At 51.5% G+C, this 24,699-nt stretch overlaps 7 protein-coding genes and 1 non-coding gene across 8 annotated transcripts; 4 read left to right on the top strand and 4 right to left on the bottom strand.

The window, feature by feature from the left end:
• Positions 1–113: 113 nt before the first annotated feature.
• BO95DRAFT_439419 (gamma-glutamylcyclotransferase family protein) lies at positions 114–1,430 on the top strand. Its single transcript, XM_025585729.1, has one exon. It carries the CDS (start codon positions 425–427, stop codon positions 1,208–1,210), a length of 786 nt encoding a protein of 261 aa, XP_025446008.1. The 5' UTR covers positions 114–424; the 3' UTR covers positions 1,211–1,430.
• A 366-nt stretch (positions 1,431–1,796) lies between these two features.
• On the bottom strand, positions 1,797–2,507 carry BO95DRAFT_460185 (adenine phosphoribosyltransferase APT1; the record flags this gene model as incomplete). Its single annotated transcript, XM_025588710.1, has 2 exons — positions 1,797–1,954; positions 2,018–2,507. The coding sequence occupies 2 exons, from the start codon at positions 2,505–2,507 to the stop codon at positions 1,797–1,799; spliced, it is 648 nt and encodes a 215-aa protein (XP_025446009.1).
• Positions 2,508–5,053: 2,546 nt separating this feature from the next.
• BO95DRAFT_t55 lies at positions 5,054–5,126 on the bottom strand. The gene has a single exon. It is a non-coding gene; the product is annotated as a tRNA-Lys (tRNA).
• Positions 5,127–5,443: 317 nt separating this feature from the next.
• On the top strand, positions 5,444–7,340 carry BO95DRAFT_439421 (uncharacterized protein). Its single transcript, XM_025585730.1, has one exon. It carries the CDS (start codon positions 5,692–5,694, stop codon positions 7,201–7,203), a length of 1,512 nt encoding a protein of 503 aa, XP_025446010.1. The 5' UTR covers positions 5,444–5,691; the 3' UTR covers positions 7,204–7,340.
• Positions 7,341–7,580: 240 nt separating this feature from the next.
• BO95DRAFT_511556 (YjgF-like protein) lies at positions 7,581–8,644 on the top strand. The gene is made up of 4 exons (XM_025591446.1): positions 7,581–7,706; positions 7,866–7,879; positions 8,026–8,199; positions 8,315–8,644. The coding sequence occupies exons 1-4, from the start codon at positions 7,661–7,663 to the stop codon at positions 8,459–8,461; spliced, it is 381 nt and encodes a 126-aa protein (XP_025446011.1). The 5' UTR covers positions 7,581–7,660; the 3' UTR covers positions 8,462–8,644.
• Positions 8,645–8,705: 61 nt separating this feature from the next.
• BO95DRAFT_439422 (C2 domain protein) lies at positions 8,706–13,688 on the bottom strand. The gene is made up of 5 exons (XM_025585731.1): positions 11,342–13,688; positions 11,099–11,284; positions 10,568–11,036; positions 9,927–10,511; positions 8,706–9,874 (listed from the first exon to the last, which is right to left on the bottom strand). The coding sequence occupies exons 1-5, from the start codon at positions 13,276–13,278 to the stop codon at positions 8,981–8,983; spliced, it is 4,071 nt and encodes a 1,356-aa protein (XP_025446012.1). The 5' UTR covers positions 13,279–13,688; the 3' UTR covers positions 8,706–8,980.
• Positions 13,689–13,859: 171 nt separating this feature from the next.
• On the bottom strand, positions 13,860–15,146 carry BO95DRAFT_479427 (uncharacterized protein). The gene is made up of 3 exons (XM_025590105.1): positions 14,860–15,146; positions 14,462–14,773; positions 13,860–14,380 (listed from the first exon to the last, which is right to left on the bottom strand). The coding sequence occupies exons 1-3, from the start codon at positions 14,980–14,982 to the stop codon at positions 14,351–14,353; spliced, it is 465 nt and encodes a 154-aa protein (XP_025446013.1). The 5' UTR covers positions 14,983–15,146; the 3' UTR covers positions 13,860–14,350.
• Positions 15,147–15,372: 226 nt separating this feature from the next.
• Positions 15,373–20,900, top strand: swr1 (putative SNF2 family helicase/ATPase (Swr1)). The gene has a single exon (XM_025581688.1). It carries the CDS (start codon positions 15,604–15,606, stop codon positions 20,686–20,688), a length of 5,085 nt encoding a protein of 1,694 aa, XP_025446014.1. The 5' UTR covers positions 15,373–15,603; the 3' UTR covers positions 20,689–20,900.
• Positions 20,901–24,699: the final 3,799 nt, after the last annotated feature.

Below are 24,699 nucleotides of genomic sequence, written 5' to 3' on the forward strand. Positions count from 1 at the left end.
AGGGAGTATGGCTTCTCTGCCAAAGCCCCTCCCTCCGTCCGAGTCCGGCCCCTTCCGGAGTCAGGTAACAATCATCTACCGCGGTCCCTGTCCCTCGTCCGAGGGAGCCTAGGCTTCTTTTTCCATTTCCATTTCCATTTCCACTTCTCGTTCAACCTTAAAATTATACATACATTCATTCATTCACACAGCCCATAGCAGTGCAGTTTACAGTGCATTCAGATTTTGCATATATATATTCAATTCTAAATACTATACAGTACACTACCCACAGTACATACCTTACATTCCATTTCTCACCACCACCACCACCACCACCACCACCTTCTCGTCCATTGTACAGAACAGGTTTCAACAGAACTCAAAGACACCATCTTATATCCCTCACATCACACCCACAGAAAAACAAAGTAGACCAAAAGAAATGCATCTCCACGACCCCCCGAGTCTCCCCACGGACCCTGCCTCCACACCGATCAACATCAACATCAACATCAGCAACATCAGCCCGACCGATTCGACGACCCTGCCGCAACAATCCCGTCCGCGATCGGAGCGACGACGACACCAACGACCGCTCTACTTCGCCTACGGCTCGAACCTCTCCCCCTCCCAGATGGCCACTCGCTGCGTGCACAGCCCCGCGTCCTCCGTGCCCCTCGCCATCGCGCGTCTGCCGCACTGGCGCTGGCTCATCTGCCAGCCGGGCTATGCGAACGTTCTCCCGCCTCCGGAGATGCGCGTCGGACCGCAGACCGGGGTGCAGGACGATGAAGTGCCCGTTGCTGGGGCGGAGGATGCGGTCTACGGGGTGCTGTATGCGATGGACGAGGGGGATGAGAGGTTGTTGGATGGGTTCGAGGGGGTGGATTGGGATGCGCCGGCTGCGGTGGCGCCCTCGCCGTCGCTGAGTGTTCGGCCACGGGAGCAGGGGCAGGGAGACTACAATAAGTGGGTGGTGGAGGCGGAGGTGGTGCAGTGGTTGGACAGTAAGAGTCAGGATGGTGGTAGCGGCGGTGGCAGCGGCAGCGGCAGCAGCAGCAGCACTGTACCAGTGTTGGTGTATGTGGATGAGTTGAGGGTCAAGTTGGGCCCGCCCAAGGAGGAGTACATCCCACGAATGAACCGCGCCATTCGGGAGTCGGTCGCTCTGGGGCTTCCGGAGAAGTGGGCGGAAGAGGTTATGAGGCCGTCTATCCCTCTGAACTAAGAGGGTTCACAAGACATATCACGCCAGGTGATTCAGGCTGTTTGGACACTTGGATGGTTCGTTGGGACTGATGGAGTTAAAGTGACCATTTGCCCAAGACATGGGTTGGCTGTCGATCGACCCTTACAATGGATATCGATTCACTCCAAATATTATCAACGATATAGGAAATTCATAGTCTATGCGTATAGAAAGGATGCGCAGCCTTGTCCGATGCCTAAGAGCCACACATGATCACTATTGAGTAATTTCACTTCACAATGCCGAGAGACACCAATCCAAGATTCCGGGTCATTCCCAACGGCGAGCAACTTCTAAGGTCTCAACGTCTCTCCGACGTGGTTTAGATCCTCGGTCGGGGAAAGGGTAGTCGGCCAAGAGATAGACGATGCAGCGAAGCCATATCGGCCATCAACTGATTGCATGACGAAACACGCATCATACCAGCTTTACCGGCCTCTCCGCAATCCGTCCAGGCGGGTCATTTTCGACGGAATGAACTCTTTTTTCTGACTATGCAAATTTTTGTCCAAGGAATCAAGCAGAGAGGCAATATAATGCATTTGGCTGTTTTGGTGGGATTGAATCAGAGGACCTTCTCTTCCTGGCCAGTGAGAAGGGTGTGGACGGGGGCGGAAAGCTTCTCCCGGCCCTTGAGGAACTCGAGTTCGAGGATGAAAACGAAAGCCATGAGATCACCGCCCATCTTCTTGATCAGTTCTCCAGCGGCATATGCCGAACCACCTGGGTTCACGTTAGCGTTTGTTCGCTCTGATTGTCAGACCCTTGAGGAGAGAACATCCATACCGGTAGCAATAATGTCATCCACCACGACGACCTTCTGGCCAGGCTTGATGGCGTCAGACTGCATCTGGAAGAAATCCTCGCCGTACTCCTTCTGGTAGCCCTGGGTCTCGCAGGGACCGGGGAGCTTGCCCTGCTTGCGGACGGGGACGAAGCCAGCGCCCATTCTCAGAGCCAGGCTGGGGCCGAACAAGAAGCCACGGGCTTCCAAGCCAACGATGACATCGGGCTTCTGGTTGCCGGTGCTCTCGAGAATGTGGAGCTCGAGGCAGCGCACGAGAGCCTCGTGGGTGGTGGGGTTGGCAAAGATCGGGAGGATGTCTTCGAAGAGAATTCCGGGCAGCGGGAAGTTAGGGAACTGACGCAGAGCACCGCGCAAGCTTACTTTAAGATCGGCGAGTTCGGTGGCGCGGGTGGCATTGGGGGCGGACTGTCCGGCGACTTGGGCGGCGGTGGTGGCATGAGGATCCTGGGTGGAAATTGATTGAGACATGGTGAAGGAGAAGGAGGAAGAAGAGGAGAGAAAAGGGAGGGGGAGAAGGAAGACGAAGAAGAAGAATGAGACTAGAAAGATAAGGAGGGAAGAACAAGGAAGAGGGGTTATGTTAGAAAGGGAGTGTTCCGTAAGTAATGGCTTTTAGTGAGGGGTGATGGGAAGATCAAAAAAAGGTAAAAATAGAGAAATTTTGATGTGATAAGGACGAAGGAGGGGGAAATTTAATCGGAAAAAAAAATAAAAAAAATCATAAGTGTAATTTATTGAGTAGAAGACGTAATGACCTGGTATCAATCTACACTATACCCCCTACAGCAGTCCTTAATGTATACAGACATGGTTATATGATTGATGTAACAGTCTGTATCTTGTATTATTCCTTATCCATTTATTTATCCTCCCCCTCTTCCCTCCTCAGCCAGGAACATCTCTAACTGGGAAACCAAACTAACCTTCCAGTCTTCGACTGTGTACTCCGTACTGATGCAACAACCTATTGTGAGGGACAGAGAGAATAGCGCATACCTCTCCTGCCAGCGATCAAGCCGATTTCTTGCATGATCTTGCTCCAGTGCATTTGTTTGGTGCGGGTTCTTTTGCCCCTCCGGCCGATGGCGCCATAGCAAGAAAGGCTGTTGCATGTACTTCATGTATTTTCATTCTGTAGAGACATGTATATACGTACTGTAAAGTGTTCCAATTTGAATTAGGATCGCAGGAGCTTGACCTTACCCGAATTAGAACAGGCCCTTTTACTCATACCAGTACTGCATGCTCCGGGGTCGATTGTTTCCCCCACCTCTTCTATCCTATCATTTGGCTAGAGATGTTCTGACAGGTGATGGTCATTATTGTACTGTATAGATGATGGCCGGTGTAACACATCACCATGGTCACAATCATCATGGCGCTGGCAACCACCCCGGTTGATGGGGCGGCTGCAATGGATACCAAGAAGCGTTTCTGATGGATCATCAACATCATCGTCACCTCCTCCGCTTATTAGTGATGCTGTGCTGCACTCGGATCTTTTTACATCTTTCATGGACTGCTAACAAGAATTTACCCCGGTTACTTTATATGTACACCACAATTTCTTTGTTCCGACAATCATAGCTGCGGCCTTGCAACAACTGCACCAGAGAGAAAAGGAAACAGACTAAGTTGAGGTTATACCAGGCTCTCGCCAATCGGAGCAACACGTGTGGATGTTGGATGATCGCAATGGATCGCAATGGACCCCAATGAAGCTCGACAAAGGCAATCAGAGGACCGGTTTCCATCTACACCGCCGCCTTTCCTCCGACTTCGCCGTCTAACCCGACTTGGCCGGGGATCCAGAATCCAGATGATGTGGCAGGCTGGCAACTCAATCAAGGCCATGCATATTCACTACTGGAAGCTCGAAAGACCTGAAATCCTGCTACTACTTTGGGTAAATTACCGCCACCCCCGGTCGATTACTCCAAGTGGCTGTCGGACCTGCAGCTGAAGCGCAACGTTGCCTAGCTGTGCACTGGTCGTTTAGCCTGTTTCCCTGCATACTAGGCTATCATCCCTCAAATTGCCTGGAAAAATCGCTGCTGGGGAAGCACCCTCATTTCTTGTCGTGCTTGGTCTACAATACTAGCGGAACTGCATGATCTATACTGACCAGTGCTTGGAAATCTACAAATGCGGAGCAAATATCTAGACCATCTGCATAGTGCAGGAAATCAAACGCAAGCCACCGTAGCCCTGCAATCTGACTGGTCTCAGGATCGTTAAACCCTCTGACATTGTCTTGCTCTGATACCAAATTCCTCCCTTCGTATCCACAATGCAGCGAACATGCAGCAGCACTGCCTGGCTTGGTGGGTGGGATTATATAAATACCCCCAAAGATGCTGATCACCCCGATGTGCATAAATGGGCTATTTAGGCATATACGTTGACTTAATCAATCATTGGTCGGCTCAAAATCAACCACCGGTACACCATGCGATATAGATACTCGCAATCCTTATCGAAACAAAACCGGACTCGAATCTCGCTCTGATGCTGGATCTATTGAACCGTCGTATACCGCGGGTGGTGTATCGAATTGGTCCAGGCTCACAGAGATCCTGCAATTCATTCCAATTAGGCCGATAGCAATCTCCCATGAAGAATGTATACCACTACCCCTGCTTTCTGTTGTTAGCTGGCGAGGGTAGACGGCATGAACTCTCGCCATGACTGGTGACATTATCCGCATCTCGTTGCTTGACTGCAACTCTTGGCTACCTTATCATCGAGAGGGTGCAGCCACTTCGACGGACGGCAGCATGACGGTTGCGTCTGCATAGTACCAATGCGCGGCACGACCACGCCATGTGCGCACGGATGTCATTGTCGTCTCATCCTCTATAGTCCCATGTTGTTGAACTTACCCCATCGGTACATGTGTGATGGTGTGCTTGAGACAGGTTGGAAGAGGTCTAGAAGGCTTTTTGAACAAAGGAAATGAGATGTGAAACCACGCAGAGACGTAAGAATGAAGAAAAAGAGAAGAAAAAAGATTAAGCCCAACGCGGGGGTTGAACCCGCAACCTTGAGATTAAGAGTCTCACGCTCTGCCGATTGAGCTAGCCGGGCTGCTATGCTGAGCATGCTTAAATTACTGACTCAAGACCTAAGGAGAAAACCAGTTAAAGTTAGGCTGGCATGTCATGGAAGACGTTGCCTGACCAGTCATCATGTGACATGCGCACTGACCAACTCGCTTAGCTTCCGTTCATTTAAAGCAGCTCGAGGGACCCCCTCTGCATTTTCCCACCCCCTCCAAAATTCACTCCCTCGATGATCCCTCTCCGCACTTCTGCTCACGGCAGAAGTGCTTGGCTAGATTATCAGATGTACTGTCTGCTGTGTAATTTTCAGACTTGATGCATGAAATGTCACCTGCACCCATTGAACCTCAGCCGCAGCTGGATCTCCAGCTGCAAGCTCTGGCCAGAGCCTTTGAAGCTCTTTTACTGACCACCCAACAACTCATCTGCAAGGAGAGGACAGTACAGCAAAGGCTGAAATATGCCTCTGTCGAGGTAAATTCCCCCACCGCCCTCTCCACATCTGCCTTGCATCCCTTCTGTCTCAAAGGACGAGAAAAATCGATTAGCTCTAGATCAGGAGTCGCATCTGCGGCGGTGACGGATATATCATGTATTATCTGATGAGACTTGCACTATTTACTTATTTTGCTTTGTGTCCATTTACCTTGCTTGGGGATTCACATGCTAATTTTTCTCGTCAGTACTCCAAGTTAGCAGACAAATTCCCTGGCGGTCCTGACGGTCATACCAAAATCGTCGCCGAGAAGATTGCTGGTCGCTTTGCCGAATATCAGTACCAGCCCAAACAACAAGCCAGCCTGTCGGACGTAGTAAATTCGCTTGCCGAGTCCGGCAATGTAGGAGATGTGGCTCTTGCCTCCATTAGGGAGGGATTGACATCCTATCTATCTATCATACCTCCCAACGATGCTAAGCAGCCGCTTGACCTTAACTCATGTCTCGTTGCCACGAGAGCGGGGCTTCCTCGCACCCTAGAAAGAGACTTCACTACCAAGGGCACGCAGGGGAGTTTGCGTTGCCCGTTTGCGAAGCCTAACAATAAGCCCTCTGAGAATGGAGGGTCCAACGGAGTCGAGCTGGCCTCCCAGGATAACAACGAGGATACGTGTGGACATGCCGACCTTGACCCGATCAAAGCCGAGCAAAATGATAGACGTTCAAGTCGCGCGCCCTCGACCCGGTCTTCGAATACCCGTTGTCCCGTTTCACGATGTCCCATAAGATATCTAGACCAGCATAGTCCGGAGGAGATTGCCGACTATGTCGAAAGACACAAGCATGAAATCCCCAGGAGCCATGCAATCTGCGTGCAGCGGTATCAACGGGACTCGCAGACCATGCGGCACTTAGATGCAAAGTATGGTAATCTGATCAGCATGATCCAAGGCCTGTCCGTCAAACATCGAGCCTTCCTCCCCGGTACCAACCAGAATGGAGCACCGCCATCAAGCTCGTCTGCTGAACGAGTAGAGAAATGGGCCGAAGAGGTGGGCCTGAAATCGGACATGCATCCTCCCATCAAGGAAGAGGAAGGCGAGGAAGGCGAGGTTGAGCAAGAAGACGAGGAGCGAAAGGGGCATTTTGATCGTCCTCTGCGTGAGGTTCGCGTGGGAGAATCTCCAAGCAGGCCTTGGGGTATCCCTGTCCCTGTGACGCCGCTCCCTGTTACCACATCTGCTCCTCAATCCCCAGCAGCCCCCGTTGCCACCTCCCTTGATTCAACAGCCCATCCTTCACCTCGAACACCTGCCTTCGATATATCTTCCAACGTGCCCATGGGCGATTCGTCGCCCGAGCCTCACGCCGCGCCCCCGAAAGCCGGACGCTGCCCCTTTGGCCACGGTGCGCCTTCTGGTGACAACCAAAACAAGGCCCCAGCAGTTACCCAAGATGCGAAGACAACCCGAGAACCCGAGGAATCAAATCACACCGAAGACCCTGTGAAGGGAGACCGCGAGAAATCGCACGATGCGGCCAATCCTTCGCCGCACCCGGCGAAGAACAGCGTGGTGTTCAATGGTCCGGTGTTTTTCGGGTTTTCAGCAGAGCAGACGGCCTTAGTTCTGCAGCAGCTGGGCAAGTTAGGGCACTTCGATTGAATCTTGCAGTCTTGATTTCCCCCTTCTGATTACTTGATATTCTAATGATGCTATGACATATCATTCATGACTCTGTACATAACACATATATTGTGTATATTTGACATATTCGGACATATATAATATCCAAGATAGCCTCCTGTAGAGACATTTATTTGTGTTTGGTGACTGTAGTTACTGCTTACTCGCCATACTAGCCAAGCAAGCTGGCGTTATGTAAGTTGCCCTATGATTCAAGACCGTCTTTCCCGATGTCGGGCGGATAAGCCAGTTTGCCGCGGGATTCCCCTCATCAGCTAGCTAGTCAAGTCACTCACTCACTCCAATGTTTCCCTTCGGTGCTCGTCTTCTGCTCACCCGTTTCGCTTCCTCCTCAACATCAACTCCATCTGCCCTTCGAACTCTCCGCTGCTCCCTTCCCCTCCTTCCTCGCCCCAGATTCAATCGATTCGTCACCATGTCTACCGGTCTTGACATCGTTCACACTGCTGGTGCTGCCCAGCGTAAGTGCTATTTTACCCCGCCATCCCCAGACAATTAATGCAGAATCGAATGAGCATAAAATGCCCTCCCCCCAACAGGGCGTCATCCCTCATATGCAGCCACAAGACTATCAATTCACAATAGAAACCTTCGCTAATTGATTCATTCTCTTCCCACAGCTGTCGGCCCCTACGTGAGTCCCCGCTTCTCCTACGTACCCTCCCTTCTCCCCTCGTCCTCAGCATAAGCGGGGGGGAGGGGGGAGGGATAATGCAAACAAAGCCATAAACCACCTCCATTTTTACTCACCATAAGCTCCATGGCTGCGAATGAATACAGTCCCAGGCCATCAAGGTCAATGGCCAGATCTTCCTCTCCGGCCAGATCCCCCTGACCAAGGATGGGGCTCTCATCGAGGGTACCATTGGCGAGAAGACTCGGCTCTGCTGCGAGAACATCAAGGCTGTCGTCGAGGCCGCTGGCTCTAGCGTTGAGAAGATCTTCAAGGTTACGGTATGTTTCCCCCCCCCCACCCCCCTTTACTGGCTGTTTGTTAGTGTTGCCATTTTTTTCCCGAAATATAGGTGCGGAGAGGGGCTTATCATGGAGTTCGCTGAGTTTATTTTAGGTCCTCCTTGCCGATATGGCCGACTTCGATGAGATGAACCAGGAGTACGGCAAGTTCTTCGCTCACAAGCCCGCCCGCTCTTGCTTCGCTGTCAAGCAGCTGCCCAAGAGTGTGCCTGTCGAGATTGAGTGCATTGCCTTGGCTTGAGTTTAGTAATGTATCTACCTAGCACTGCGATTTCTGGGTGTACAGTTGGGAATAGATTGGTACAGTTCATGCACACTGGAAACGATAACTTCGTCTCAGAAAATGACCTCTATCAAAGGTAGCTAGCTGGCTACAGTTGTTGAGTTATGTTGCTATCTCGAATTGAGTTCGGTCTTCCGCCCGGGGTAAATCGTAGAATCTACCACGGTAGAGCGCACCTTTACGTAGCCATAGCTTCCCTAGGCGGCTGTGATTAAACTATCATTACGCTATGTTAAGACTTGGCTAGTGCTCCAGAGCTCACGCCTGGACCCCAGGTCCCACGTACCCATGAAAAAAGCAACTTTAACAGATCAAATAGACGCACTTAAGATCAACCTGGTGGCGGAACTCATGTCAAAATGTGAAATGCGCGCGGGCAAGAGCGAATATACCAGGCGTCACATCCCCTCAACAACAACGAAAAGGGGATCATCAGTTGAAATGCCCGCGAGTCATCCAGTGGTCGCTTCCAGACACTCATCGACGTCCAAGCACCCCCGTCATCTTCCCCCCAGCTCCGGCCATCAAGCTTTGTTTTACAATGGCATCTGCCGCCGCGGCTGCTGCTAGTCGCTCCTTTTGGCGACTGCGATCGCGAAGGTAGCCTGCAGCTTCGGGACGCATACGTAAGATACGCAGGATCATGTCATCGTTGGGTTCTGCTTGGGCTTCGCGCCATTTCTCCTCCTTCAACTTTCGCATCGTACCGAGGTTGCGCGAGAGCATGATACTCTTGGCACGGCGGGCAGCCGGCAGGCCCAGAACACTGCCGGGCCCGGAGGCACCTAGATGAGGAGGCGCTGAAGCGCGGTTCTTGTTGGCCTGTTGGCGCGAGATTGTGGCCGAGGCCATCCGCTCCGAGGTGCGTATCAAACTCTCGGTCGGTTCGAAATAGAAGAAGTTCAGTGTCTGAATCTCATGGTACTTGGGCGACTTGAGGATATCGATGGACACGCCGTGGGCTTCTCCAGTTTCCTCATCTACTGCGTGGAAGAAATTTAGTAGAAGCACGAGCCAGCGTGCGACAATATCAACTTCTTGCATCGTCAGAGGCTTTTGGTGAGAGGGCTTGTCTGATAGGGGCGGTACTAGCAGACTCTCAATGGTAGCGAGGACCTCTTTCCACAATCGTGCCATCACCATTTTCATAGCCTCGGAGGTAAGAGTCTTGTTCATGATAGCAAAGTTATCGTTAAAGTAATCAAAAAGGGGCGTCAACGCATTCTCCACATCCGCACTGGAGGGTGTGGCGGTACTCGATTGAGCGCGGTTCCGATTGAGAAAGTTGGAAACACTTGAAATGCTGAGCCCTCGTGACAGGAGGGATTTGAGGGTCCGGCGCGACAAACAGTGACTGATGTACGCAGATAGCTATGGAGATATTACTGGAGTGTTCTGCGGAGTAGGATGTATCTGTACTTACCTTTTCTGTGATCTTGCGCGTCATGTCTCTCTCCGTCCGCTTCAACGTTCGGAAGGCCTTGCCAAAGTAAAATTGAATGTCATCGCGTTCTCCTTCCATGCTTACACGAAGCAACAGTCTGCCCTGGGTATCTAGATCCAGCCAGTATTCTCTCGGAAGAAAGTCACTGAAATGTACAGGATCAAGCTTGATCGACGTCCGCCCAACATAGTCGTGATCGCCCACTGCATCCCAGTCCCAGATAGTGGCAATAATGTTTAGGGGACCCTGTGTGGTGATATCTACCGCATCGTCCCACCGTGGGTTCAGGTTGTTATAGATGATGCGAGTCTTCGCAATGCGCTTCTGATATTCGTCGGCCAGAACGACGTAAGGATCACTGCCGCCGTTCATATCGCAGGCTTTCAGATCCTCTGCCTCCACAACCTTGATGGTAAAGACATAAGTCGTCGACTTGCGTATCTTCTGTAATTGAGGTGCCGCATGTCTTGCTATAACCTCTGCGCAACCATCCACGTTGATTTCTTGTTCAAGCTTGTCAAGTTGTGAAAGTGCATATTCGACATTGTTGAGTTTGACCAAGGACTGTAGTGAATGGTTGGATTAGTGATGCCCGAACAAGGAATTACAAACGAACGCACCTCGGGAAAGAACTGGAAGGGCTCAATCTTCTCTTTACTTGTCCATGCTTCTTTGGCGATTTGCATTAGCTTTTCCTGAGCCGTTTGATTCATAGCAGCCTCCTGATCCGGAGAAAGACGATCCATTTCCTTCGCGAACATCTGCTCCAAGGATTCACAGTATCTCGCGACACCGCTTCCGATAGATTTGGAGAGAGCTGTCATAAATTTAGCATACTGCAAGTCGTCGTCCCACTCCAGCTGTATCATTTGTTCCACCACCTGGTTGAAAGAACGGAAAATGTCAATGACAGACACACTGTGTCTGTAATCTTCAGGTATCTCTTCCGCCGAGCTATCAGCCCGGACGTTGAAGGCATCCTGTTTGACTGCCTGCTCCACCCAATCCATGACCTTTTGGTCCGTCAGGCGAATCCACCGCCAGACAAAGTTCTCCATCAGGCGTTCTACATGGAAGGGAAATGATCCGCTGAGTACTGTAATCAGCAACCGGATTTGTGTCAGGTCAAAGGGGTTGTTTGGGGGACGTACTCAGGCACTGCCTCGGTAAAAAGACGACGGACATCTGCAAGTCGACGGTAGAGGTCAAATCCATCTTGTATGTCAGTCTCTTCTCCTCGCACGTTCTCCGACTCTATTATTCGAGCCACCATCTCGTGAACGTCTTCCGCAAATATCGGAAGCACATTGGAGAGTAAAATCAGATAAGGGTTGACCCTAAAATTCAATTAGTGTGAATCAAACACGGCTTGCGTTGGTGATGACATCTCTTACCCCATGATTTCTGGATTGTTGCGATAACGCTTTCGGATCTTCTGCGCAAGCTTCGTGATCGCATCACACAGCTGAATCACATGGTCTACTTCCCACTCTTCTGGCTGCACCGGGATAAGCTGCCCCAAAAGTTCTTGATATTTTTCCGACGCTTTCTGCGCCAGTCCATCCTGCACGTACGCACGGAAGCGATCGATATCTTCCAGATCTTCGGTATAGCTGGGGTCCATCTGAATGTGGGTTTCCAGTATGTACATCACCGGGCCGATCGGACGTGGTTTGGTCTCGTAGCAGTCCATCATCACATCATAAAGTTCTCTTAGAAGCGCCTCGTGAAGGGAGGATAATATCTGTTGCATCAATAGAAGATCGTGGATGGTCCACTTCTTACGGTCGAACAGAACCGACGCCACGAAGCTATTACGCTTCCTGCCGTCCGAGTTCGGCGCTTCTTTGACAAATGCGAATGCCGAATCGAGGGTGCCAAGATCGATTTCGTTGTCAACGAATTTGGACCGCACAACATCCAGAAAGAGGGTCATTCTTGAGAAGGCAGGAACACGCCAACGAAGACAGATCTCATTCAAGAGCTCAGTCGACTGCTTTGACAAAAGCTTCATAAGGGGTGCCTCTGATGTAGCCTGAGAGGCTTCAAGTTCACGGTCTTTCAAGTCGTGACCAAGAGTTTGGGCTAGTATAAACCGATACATTGACCGGGGGTCCTGGGGTATGTAGGTGTATGTATCAGATTCGTCCGTCCCGTTCATACCATCGTCAGCCAGGGACAATGAGCTGAGATCCACGGGCTGGTCTATAACGTATGATGACGGTCGCTCGGAATTTGTTCTCGAAAGCTCCCCTGCTGGATCTTGGTCTGCAGCGTTCGGGTTGAACTGTGGAAGGGCGCCTCCTGGGGTGCTCTTGGCCAATTCAGGATTAGACTGCACAATCGCAAGCATCATCTGGGAGAGATCTGGAGCCTCGTTCTTCTTCCACAGCTCGTATGCCTCATCATCCTCAAAGTCTTCCCGAGACAGCGTTTTTCGAGTTTTGAGGGTTAGATGAGCTTGATAGGTCTTCAAATCTCGCAGGGCGGCCTGTCCCGTCCAGACGCCTCGATTATTATTGATATCGGCTTGCACCTGGCCCTTGTTCACATCGAAGATTCTGGCAACATGCTGCACGAGGGGCATGTCCTTGATATCGTAGCTTAACGGGGCTATAACTTCTACGCTGGAGGTGCCATTTGTTTGCACAAGATCCTGATCCTGAGACAAAAGTTTGTTCTCTAGAACCGCCAGTCGATTGGCCAGTTCGGGCCGTTCTTTGGCCCAGTCGTGGTCTTTTAGAATAAGTGCAAACAAACGGACAAAAAGAGCCACGTGTCTGTCCACCATGAGTCTCCAGTGATCATCGTCGGGTTCCTTCCCTTTGCTCAATTCCTTAGTCGCGTTCGAATAGAAGATCAGGACGAGGTCTTCGGCCCGCCGATCCTTTTCCATGCGCTTCTTGAACGACTGATCCTTCAGGGTGTTGAGAAAAGCAGCAAAGGTCCTCACGACCAGCGGATCTTGGTATTCTTTCCGTTTCTCTTTCCCAATCAGGACCCCAGTCAGCCTCTTCTCCAGCTCCGATATGAACCCATGGGGAATCCGAGTACTCTTTGAATCTCGCACGAGCGAGAAATCGCTCATCAAATCGTGAAAGGAGGTTGAAGCTCTCTTGGGCCGTTGCGGAGCTGGAACAGTTTGGACCCGGCGCAGTCGTGGTTGGAGAAGATAGGCTAAGTAAGCGACCCGGAGCGCATAGGTGTAGGCAGTGGAGGAGTTTACGGGACGCCTGCGGGACCCAGACGGAGTGCGCGAATGGCGAGTTTCATTCTGAATGCTGTTGATCCGTCGGTTGAGCCCTCGGGACTGGGTAGATGCTGTCGACATCGGAAGAAGAGGCGGTGTCGTTTCTCGCGGTCGGTGGATAACTCCTTTCTATATCCTAAGGGTCCTCGAAATAGATAGTGCAGTATTTGGAAGTGAGAGAGAGATCATGGGATAGACCGGTATAGTGATCAAACCAGCAACAGCATGGCCCTAGGTAGGGGAGGGAGTGCTGGTGGAGATAGCTGCCTTGCAAGGGTGACCTTCCGACGAACTCACAGAACCCAAATGCAATTCGACCCGGCAAAGGAATAGTACCTGGGTCGTAAGTAGAGAGCAAGCTGCAGTAAAGATTAAAGTCGGGCGGCTACAGGAAAGAACGGTAAGAAAGAAGGGGGTGAAAGAAGATGGTGGGGGGAAGGGAGGGGGGAGATGAGAAGTGGTGTGTTATTGTCGCGGTGGTTCAAAGGTGTTGTAGTTAACTAGTGGTGGTTGGTGAAACAAAAACCGCTTGCGCCCGCCCCCATATTAAGTAACATTTAAGGGACTGACGTAGGTATCAATCGCCCTACACTGTACATAGAGTTTCAACAACTGCCCCCCACTGGCTTGAATCCAATTGTAGGGATAATCTGGACATAGACCCTGTTTGTAGAGTACCTTAAATCCTAAATACAGGCAAAAGGACCTGGGCAAACACCAATACAAAAACCCCTCTTCCTTGTAACAGCCCACAGCAATCCAAGAGCAAAGACCTAGGAAGGTGCATATTGCGAGTCATGAGATGATCGCGCAGACTGTGATTTTCATCTGGAATCGACTATGCCGATCGGATGGAGCTTCCCAGGAGCCATGCGATTCTCATATAAAGCCCCCCACTTGTCCAGTGGCCGGGATCCCCGTATAGGTCACCATTCTATGCATTCCCTGACTTAACCCGCCCGCATTACGGCCGAGGAATGACAACAGACAGCCATTGCGAACAATCACGCATCTGAGGCCTGCCTGAGAGTCCAGCAATTGGGGATGGCCCTACCCCACCGTACCTATGTTTGCTGGAACCACGCACGGAAGGTTGAAGAAAACAGCGAAAATCATATTGTACTTATTTACATCGCATCAGAGAATAATTCGATCACCACGAGCCTTCGTCGGATTTACGGGCCTAGAGAGTAGCAAAGTTACAGCAGTCAGTTTTATTTGCGTAAACACATCAGGAGAGAAACGGGGTGCAGTATCGACGTACGGGAACAGCCCTGGGTCCGCCCAACTCCTTCTCCAAACCGTCGGGGAAGGTCCTGGGAACGCTGGGCTTATCAGGGTAGAAAAGGCTGACGGTTCCGCACAAGCCGAGGAAGGCCACGATGAAAGCTCCGATCTGAAGGATACCCTTGCCAGGCGTCACATGGGTATATTGCTCGGGACTGAAGACACCTAGAATTTCGTTCTCCTCGTGAACAGGCTCGCCGAAGTTGCGTCGTTCCTGCTTGTCCCACCAGTCGCCATAGGGATCTCTGAAGGCCCGCTTCATACGAGGAGGGTTCTGGTAGTTGCCGTTCTGCAAGCCGTGGAAAGATGGTGTCAATTTCGCTCGGTGGGCCAGCGATTGAGGGGAAGGGTCACAGTTGTCCCATCGGCTCATACCTGAAGGGGGTCATCAAGCTCCGGCGCGGCCAGACTGCGAAGCTGGGAGAAAGAAGCACAGGGGACGGTGAAGCGGGCGGTCACCTGGGGCAGGCGCCGGGCCAAGATCCGTTGAGACAGCATCTGGTGAAATGTATTCGAGGTTAGCGACTAGCCCAGAGAGAAGGCACAATGGCACAGAGGCACAGGAAGTGAAGGTCCTATGATAGAGATAGAGATGCGAGTGACTCACCGTTGGTGCTGTGATCAGTTATGGAGCAAGTCGGAAAGGTAAAGAGAAGGTGGAGGGCAGCGGAAAGGGACGAGGGAGAGGCTTGAGGCTCGAAGTTGAAACTGAAAGCAACTCAGTCTCCAGCCATGGGCGAAGACGGGGAATCCAAGGGATATGATTGGCGGAGAGCAAAGGCGGAGACAGTTAATGGCCTGAGGCCCTCAGCACCGAGCAAAGCTTACATACTACGTACTCTACTTAGTTAACTACTTGAACTAACTAATACACGGCGCGCCCCGTCCGCCTCCAAGTCACCGGACGAAAAAACCACCTCTTCAACGCAATCACTCCCTCCGTGTAGGTTTTCGCCTGCCAGTCACGCTACAGGGCCGATAACTATGCCAAATTTCTCGTGGCACTTTGACTCAGTTCTTTCTACACGTTGATGTCATTTTCTCCCATCTCGACCGCGTCCTCGTTGGGAAAACTGGGGTCAGCTGTCCAGAGGGCCCCTGTCTCCGTCATTACAAGAAATGCAAAACGGTAGTCCGAACGGAATTTTACTCCAAGATGCAAGCGTGACCCCCGAACTCGACGCCGTTCCGTCCGATGTCCTTCCCACGGAGCTTCCAACACCTTCTGCCACCCGCGACTTGAATTCTGCTGCTCTCCCAACTGAAGACGACGGGCCTGTGGCCGATCATTCCGACGGACCTCCATCGAAGAGAAGAAAACTCGCGGGGTCTACCCCGTCACGTCGCTCGGCCTCCCGGCCAGCATCACCCCCGTGGAAGAAGGCCGGGCACGATGGGCCGACATCCTTCATTCAGGATGGTAGGCGCAAGTCATCGCGAGTCAACGCACTTCCCCTCGAGCTGCAGAGTCCATCCGACAAAAGACACACCCGTGCGGCTCAAAATAAGTTTGTGAGTAAGACAGTGTCTGGTAGCTCGAAAGGCGTCGCGTCGTCACCATTTTCCACGCCGACACAACCGGAGCGGAATGGAAGGTCTATAGCTGGCAGCGCCGTAATCAATGGCTCTCCTCGAAGTACCACGACAAGGAGGTCTACAGGGAGACAAATTCTGGCATCGCAATCGCCGGCACCCAGGCAGCTTCATACGCGCACAAGATCGCACAGCTCCAGCACTTCGCGTCGTGTTTCCCAGGGCGGTGTCAACGGCTCCAGCCGACACAGCCGATCCGCCTTAAATACGAGTACTCCCGCGACCTTGGAGAATGAGCATAATCTAGGCCAAGAATTCGAAGATGGCGGGCTTGATTGCCTTGATGATTCCGACGAGCCAGTTTCGCGTTTACGGATCAAAGTCAAGCGACCGATGATTGAAATTCAGCATCCGTCTCACGTTTTGCCGCCCCAAAAATTCAACTCGTTCAAGGAATGGCTGGAAAGCGATGAGGGTAGAATAAAGGACCCCACGGTTCTCGCACCGGCTGACGCGCTTGAAGAGGCTCTAAAGAGACGCCGGGTAGCAATAGCGGCAGAGCCAGGGGGTCTTCTGAGCCCAGACGTATGTTCTGCGTTCTTACCAGAGCAGCAGGAGGAACCGCCACAGCAATATTCTCATCAAGATCATCTCGTGGCCCACGTCTCCTACTTCAAAAAGCTTCTCGATCAAGAGCATAGGCGTCATCGCAACACGGCAAGACTATTTGCGCAGTGGTGTGCTGATGCATGGAGGAAGCGCAACAAGGATCCCGAAGATATCCTTCGGGAACAACAGGAGGAGATGCGCGGGAAACGTAAACAGATGGCCAAGGATCTTCAGAAGATGTTTGATCTTGCACGAGCTGAGGTGGATAGGATGCGTTTAGCACGCTGGGAGGAAGAGCGAAAAGCCGAAGACCAACAGGCGTTGGATCGTGCTATAAAGCAGTCAACAATGCTCTTTGAAAAGCGACGCCTGGAAATCCTTGGCGAAGCCGGAAGTGACGCCCTCGATTCAAGCGACGGAGAGCAAGCGGGGTCAGATGACCTCTCAGATGACGGCGACGACGACGAGGACAACATGTCCTCCTCAGACTCTGAGAGTGAGGACGATAACGATGTTGATGATGATGAAGGCTTAACAGCCGAGGAGCTACAGTTGAAATACGCCAACCTTGCAGAAGCTACAGTTGTTTCCGATCACGACTCTGAGGTCGCTGACGACCCAGCTTCTTTCGGCGGCGGCGATATTTCAGATACTGATCGCGTGTTAGACGGGGATGGTGGACCGGTAGACCCGCCCACAGAAGCCCGATCTGATCAGTATATCGAACTCGAGGAAGTTGACCCAGTGCTTATGGATGACAGTGAAGACGAGTCTACTGATATGGATGATGACGACATGAGCAGCAGCGATGATGGGGATGAATCTGACGAGGTGGAGTCCGAAGCGGAAAGTAATAACGGGCCTGGGTTGTTGGGATTCTTCTCGGCTAATGATATTGCCTTGGAACAAGATAGCGATGGCGACGAAATCACCTCTGATTATGACCTAGAAACCGATGCAAAAATAGCATCTGCTGGTGAGGAGGAAGATGAGGAGTCGGAAGACCCTGACGAAGTCTCTCTCGTACCAAATGGACCTGCAAAAGACTCACTCCCATCACCCGAGCCCCCCAAAACTTCCCCTGCGCCTGGCCTATCCTCCGGGCCTGCTTCTGAACCCATGCTTGGGTCCACTCCTGGTGAGAAGACAATGCCAGACTTCGAGATGACAGATCTTGTTGCCCTCGAAACCCCAGATGAGATGGTTGAACCTGAATTGCTACCTCGACCTGATGGTGCACAGGGTAATGACTACTCTGATTTGAATGGTTTCCCAAGCAAGGAGCCGTCCAGTGAAGCATCTCCGGGCACGATTGCCACGAAACCCTCAGAACCGGAATCTGTTTCGTCATATGAAACATCTGAACAGCAGCTACCGGCCAGCGAATCGTCAGCACCTGGTTTGAAGACCCCCGTGCCACATCTGCTTAGAGGGACTCTGCGAGAATATCAACACTTTGGTTTAGACTGGCTAGCTGGCCTCTACACAAACCAAATCAATGGGATTCTTGCTGATGAGATGGGTCTCGGCAAAACCATCCAAACAATAGCTTTGCTGGCACACTTGGCTGTTGAGCATGAAGTCTGGGGTCCTCACTTAGTGGTTGTCCCTACGAGTGTGATTCTCAACTGGGAAATGGAGTTCAAGAAATGGTGCCCTGGATTTAAGATCATGACTTACTATGGCAATCAAGAGGAACGTCGGCAAAAGCGCAAAGGCTGGATGGATGATACCAGTTGGAACGTCCTGATCACCTCGTATCAACTTGTCTTACAAGACCAGCAAGTGCTAAAGAGGAGAAGCTGGCACTACATGATTCTAGACGAAGCTCATAACATCAAGAACTTCCGATCTCAGAGGTGGCAAGCGCTGCTTACTTTCAGGACTCGGGCTCGCCTCCTCCTCACTGGGACACCACTTCAGAACAATCTGACTGAACTATGGTCCTTGCTTTTCTTCCTGATGCCGTCAGATAGTGATGAGGAGGGCATGGAAGCATTTGCAGATCTGAGGAACTTCTCCGAGTGGTTCCGACGTCCAGTCGAGCAGATCTTGGAACATGGTCGAGAGACAATGGATGACGAAGCAAAACAAGTCGTCACCAAACTTCACACTGTTTTGCGGCCGTACATCTTGCGTCGCCTCAAGGCCGATGTTGAGAAGCAAATGCCAGCAAAATACGAACATGTTGTCTACTGCAGGCTCTCCAAGCGCCAACGTTATTTGTATGATGGATTTATGTCTAGGGCCCAGACAAAGGAAACTCTTGCTTCGGGTAACTACCTTTCGATCATCAATTGCCTGATGCAATTACGGAAAGTTTGCAATCATCCGGATCTCTTTGAGACGCGTCCTATTTCGACCTCGTTTGCAATGCCACGCTCTGTGGCCACTGAATACGAGATCAAGGATCTTCTTGTGCGCCGGCGTTTGTTGTATGAACATCCGCTCACCAAACTTGACCTGGATTTCCTCAACCTGGTTCCCATCTCGCGCGAGGATATTTCTCGCAGGTTAGCGGACGACAGTACAAGGCTTATGGCCTATGGTCCGTTCAACACGCTACGCGAACAGCAGTATCATCGCACCAACTGGCAGATGATCTTCGACGGCTCAAGTGTGCAATCCACCTTAGATGCTTTGGAGAATGAGTCCAGGAAGAGGAGGATGGCGGAACTAGAGCGGTGTCTCTACTTTGAATCCAAACGGCACGGTCGCCGCCCTGTATACGGATCGAGTCTAATCGAGTTCCTCACGGCGGACAGCAAGCAGCGGCCAACCTCCAATGGACCGTTGCGGAAACGCTCCCTGGCTGATTGGCTGTCAAGCCGCTCATCCGTTCTCGCATCGATGATCTTGTCCATTGAAGAACGGTCTCAGGTAATGGATGGCTACGTCCAGCGTTTTGCTTGTGTGACCCCTGCAGCAGTTGCTTCCGGAGTCACTGCGGCAGCCTTGACCCCCATCGAAACCCGTCACCTTACCAATAAAGAACGCTTCCCACCCTATGACCCGTTTCATGAGGCACAAATGCGGTTATCAATCGCCTTTCCGGACAAGAGACTTCTGCAATACGACTGCGGCAAGCTACAGCAACTCGATAAGCTACTCCGAGACCTCAAAGCGGGCGGACACCGGGCCTTGATTTTCACGCAGATGACCAAGATGCTCGATATCCTGGAACAGTTCCTTAACATTCATGGTCACCGCTATTTGAGACTGGACGGCACCACCAAAGTTGAGCAGCGTCAGATTCTCACTGATCGGTTCAACAATGACAACCGCATTCTGGCATTCATCTTATCCAGCCGCTCCGGTGGTTTGGGAATCAACTTGACCGGCGCCGACACCGTGATTTTCTATGACTTGGACTGGAACCCGGCTATGGACAAGCAGTGCCAGGATCGTTGCCATCGTATTGGACAAACTCGCGACGTTCACATCTATAGGTTCGTGTCGGAGTACACGATTGAGTCCAACATTCTTCGCAAAGCCAATCAGAAGCGGATGCTGGACGACGTGGTCATCCAAGAGGGTGAGTTCACCACCGACTACTTTACCAAGCTGGACGTGCGCGATATGATCAGCAGCGAGGACGTGCTCGAGGGTCAGGATGAGGCCAGCGCTGCGATGGATCGGGTGCTCGAGAATCGGGTCTCCGGCAGTGCTCGGGTCTTCGAACAAGCGGAAGACAAAGAAGATATCGACGCGGCTAAGAATGCCCAGAAGGAGTTGGAGCACGCTGACGACGGCGACTTCGATGACCGAACTCCTGGCCAGACGCAGGCCGGGACACCGCTCGCGACTCCGGGGCTTTCCAATGGACCGGACGAAGGTGGTGCAGCCTCAGGTACTCCCGGGCCGCAACTTCTGACCTCGCCTCAGATTCACGCGGTGGACGAATCTGTGGACGTCGAGGCCCAGTTCGGCCATGTCGACGACTACCTGCTTCGGTTTATGGAGTGGAATATGAAAGACGAGCCGCTTGTCCTACCCGCAGACAAGAGCAAATCCAAGTCCAAGAAAGGTAAAGAGCACCGTCTTCGGAAGCGACGTCGTTGAGGCGGAAGGTTTGAGATTTGGAGAGGGGGTTGGGGGCGGGGGCGCGCGGGAGGGCGCGGGCAGTTTGAAGGCGACTGCGGACACGCAAATGTCCCAAGTGTATGTGTATGCGTGTTTTGACATCAATGACTTCTACCTTCTATCTACACATGTGTGTTTCAGAACACAGCACCCAGGATTTGCTAGGCTTTTCTCTGTCTACATTTTCCTTTCCCCCTCCCTGTTTTTTTTTCTTTTTGTCCCTTTCCCCTTTTCTCCTCTCACACTTCTTGTATACCAGCCAGGCGGTGAAATGAAAGGGCTGGAATCTAGCGGGCGCCTTGTTTGATATATGTAGGAAAGAACTGGAAAGGAAAAACAAGGCCGAACCCACACCCACACACACATACAAGACAGGGGAATCTTCATGTAGATGTCCGTTGGATGGGTTTTCTTTCCTTCGTTCGTGTTATATTACAGTTGTTTATACGCACCATTCCAATCCTTCATATATGTTTCTTTCTTCCTACCTGCGACGGCTGTGTAAGTAAATTGATTAGACCGTCGGGAGATGGTGTTTTACCATTGAAAGAGAGTCTTCGATCCAGCCTCAGCTCTGAAGATAGAATAGTCAGCCAAACCCGGACTATTTGTTTCGGGGGGTGGGTTGAGCCAAAGGCCAGGGTCGACCTCGTTATCAAATGTGTCTTATTCTCAATATTCCATGAACTCCCAGACTCCGCCTCTTCCTCCTCCTCCTCCTCATCACAAATTACTTTTCACAGACCCTCCTCTAGGCCCAATTTGTCTACTTGACCGACTGGCAGAGGCCCCCTTTGGTAGCGTGCGCATAGCGTCATATCAAGCCAGCACACTACTGGACGTGGAGGAGCTAGACCAGGTGCCATCCTGTTGCCCGATGGACAGATCAGACATCCGTTGGACCCTCCGCCCCCCCCTCCTTCCTCGTGGGGCCCTAGACCCTCTTGTCTACAGCCTCGAGTCAGAGACTTCCGGGTAACCAGCCAGCAAAGGGCAGCAGTCCCTGGGGTGCTGTCCTGTTTCAGAAGTATATTGAAAGATTTCCGACAGGATGGATAGATGCAACGGCCTAGCCTAGTATACTTGCGCCTCAGCAAATTTTGAGTTTTTGCCGGCTCCGACTTTTGTCTCGCTAAACTTGATGTGGAATTAATTGCTAGGTGGTGGTGCACCAGACAAATCAATATCCGAGGAGGAGGGCGAAAGAGGGGGGGGGCCGAGGGGCAGAGACCAGATCGAGCTGAGAGGGCTATCGTAGAGTTTTGATCCACCGGCGTGTACAGTACCCCGTACTGAAAGTTTATTTGTGAAACATGTGCAATTCCAGGCCCGCGTGCATTTGCAGCCAATTGTCACATTAGGCAGGAGAAAAAAGCAGTTACGAGTTGGCGCTGTTTGTCTCATTCCGTGTGTGATGGTGATGATGAGGGAATGTAATCCGAGCGCATCGTTAGGAGGAGCCTCGGAAAGTCTCGCGATATTGCTGATTCTAGATTGTCAATGTCAATGTCGATGTCTATGTCTATGTTTATGGTTATGGTTATAATGACGGAGGATGTGCAATGGGTTAAGGTATCCAACTAGTCTGGGAGATGAGGATTGTCGCCCACTCTAGCTACATTACTCACTAGATTGAATAGACTCATTAGCCTTGCCCGGGAGGTCAGGTTGAGTGGCGGGTATTACCATGGATTCAGAGGGGAGGGGAGGGACTGAACGGGGAGGGGGGGAGAGGGAGAGAGGGAGTGTTCCCGAGATTGAGCCAGGTACGGAGTACCGTACTCTCGGAAGCCCCAGATTACTAGGTACCGATCCCAGAGAAATGATTACAGTACATTGTGCAGAAACTACCAGTAGGTGCGGAGTACGGAGAACCAAATGAACCAAATGGACCAGTGCGAAGTGAGGACCCTGGTGTTGGGTTGTATCGTTGCGTGATCGGGACACAATCACAATCAAGGTTAAACCAGTTGGTTGAGCTTCCAAGCCGAAAGCTGGAACCATTTGGAGTCGTACCAGAAAGACTGCCACGCGCTCGGTACAACGGCTGTCTCCAAGCTCATGGTTTTTGACTTCGTATCGACAGGGTGGCATGGAGGAAAATGGATCAAGCCTATCACATCCATCCACCACTCCATCTCCGTTCACCTGACTTATGACCTCGGGGAGTTCCACTGATCAACAGCAGCAATAACAGCAACAACAGCAACAACAACAACCTGGGGTTCGGTCTCCACCATCGATACCGAGTTATAGACTGATTGGCTGAGATGAGTTGGAGCTCTGGGAAACAGCAATAGGTAACGCCTTGTCTGCAGTCGGCAAAGGTCAAGAAACGGAACATGCACGTGGATGAATCGACATCTACAAACGGGGTACCTACAAGGCACGACTGGGAGGGGGGCAGCCATAGTAGGTACCTAGCCATCCATAGGTACTAACTAAGCCATCGAATCTTCAGCGTATTCCGAATCAGGAAAAACGCCCGTTAAGGCCAGTCCTCGGTTCAAACTCTATGTAGGAGGATGAGAAGAAGAAGAAGAAGATGATGATGATGTCGGAAGGAGGAGGTGGCATTGTTACTGTTGTATACACGCGCCTAACTCCACGCTGATACTACACTCGTGATCTGCTGTGCAGTAGTGACCAGTGTACATCCAGATAGAACTGTTTGTACGAGTCTGCATGTGATCCTAGAAAAAACAAGCAGCTTTCTCCCTGAGGTTCGGGGAACCGGACAAATCTCTGGGGGAAGGAGGGTGGGGAGAGTCTACACCGTTAAGCTTGGAAACGGAAAGGGATAGTCGCTCCGAGGTCCTTAAGGTGCTTGTTTGTCTTGAGGGACCTAGGTTGGAATACTACTTACTACCTACAGAATACTCATATGTACTGTATTGTACATCAAATCGGAAGCTTAGCCATTTCGATGCTACTAGACTATAGTCAGTTCACGTTCTCAATGGAGTGAAAAGCATGAACTCATCCCAAAGAGGTAATAGAGGGAGGGCAACTTGGTGGAAGTCAAGTACGGGGCGAGAAATGGACTGATCCCTGCGAGGATCTGCAAGGCAGATCTTCCATCTCGGGAATGAGCATGAACTGGGTCAGCTTCTCCAGGTCAGGCAAGGCGGAAAATGACAGTGATGACTGATGACTGATGACAGTTCACAGAGTGGGCTAAAACTAGGCGGTTTGTAGGCAAAGAATAACTTCTCAGGTAATCTCGTAGCGGATGATCCATCTTGCCTATCTAAACCGTGCGCTTAGCTAGCTAGCTACATTAGTACTATGTACATAGAGAGAGAGAGAGAGAGAGAGAGTCCTTCGATCTGTTGAAAGTTGGAACAACCAACCTGGACCCCCTCCTTTGCCTTGTTTGAGAGATTTGCAATCGTCGGAGTTACTTCGGTTGTCCAGTGACTTCCGAGGTCGGTTGCACTTCCCGCCGGAAAAGCCAGAAAGAGATGTAGTGAGTAGGCCACGGCTGATGGTGATCATCAAGGCATGGCTTGAGAACAGTCAGTGAAATCCAGTATATGCAGAATCGCCTCAGTCAAATTTCACATCCTATGCTTTGTACAATACATTGATTGCCCTGAGAAGGCCGGCCAGTGTCATCCATCCATCGCATCATGCAATTGCCCACGTGCGTAACTGCGACCATAGGACGTCCTCAACGGCCACTGAATGAGGCCTTCAGCTTCTCCGCGGACAAATGCAATGCTGAAACGGTTCTAACAATGGGTCGCAGAGGATGTGCTGCGAGCAATCAGTCGGCGTCGTTGGCTCCTGACTCCAACGTTTGCACGTTGCAGCTCATGGCTTGTTATTCAGCATACCGGTCATGGTCTACCAAAGGAAAAGCAAAGACGACTTGATGGGCTCTTCGGTGCGGTTCGGTATCTCGGATATCGGACACTCGGATAACGGACTCTCGGAAGTTGCTACGGATGGCACGGATGATCAAGGCCTGGTCGTTGACGCCACCAC

The sequence above is a fragment of the Aspergillus brunneoviolaceus genome, assembly GCF_003184695.1.
Source record: "Aspergillus brunneoviolaceus CBS 621.78 unplaced genomic scaffold BO95scaffold_9, whole genome shotgun sequence".
Taxonomy (NCBI): Eukaryota; Fungi; Ascomycota; class Eurotiomycetes; order Eurotiales; family Aspergillaceae; genus Aspergillus; species Aspergillus brunneoviolaceus.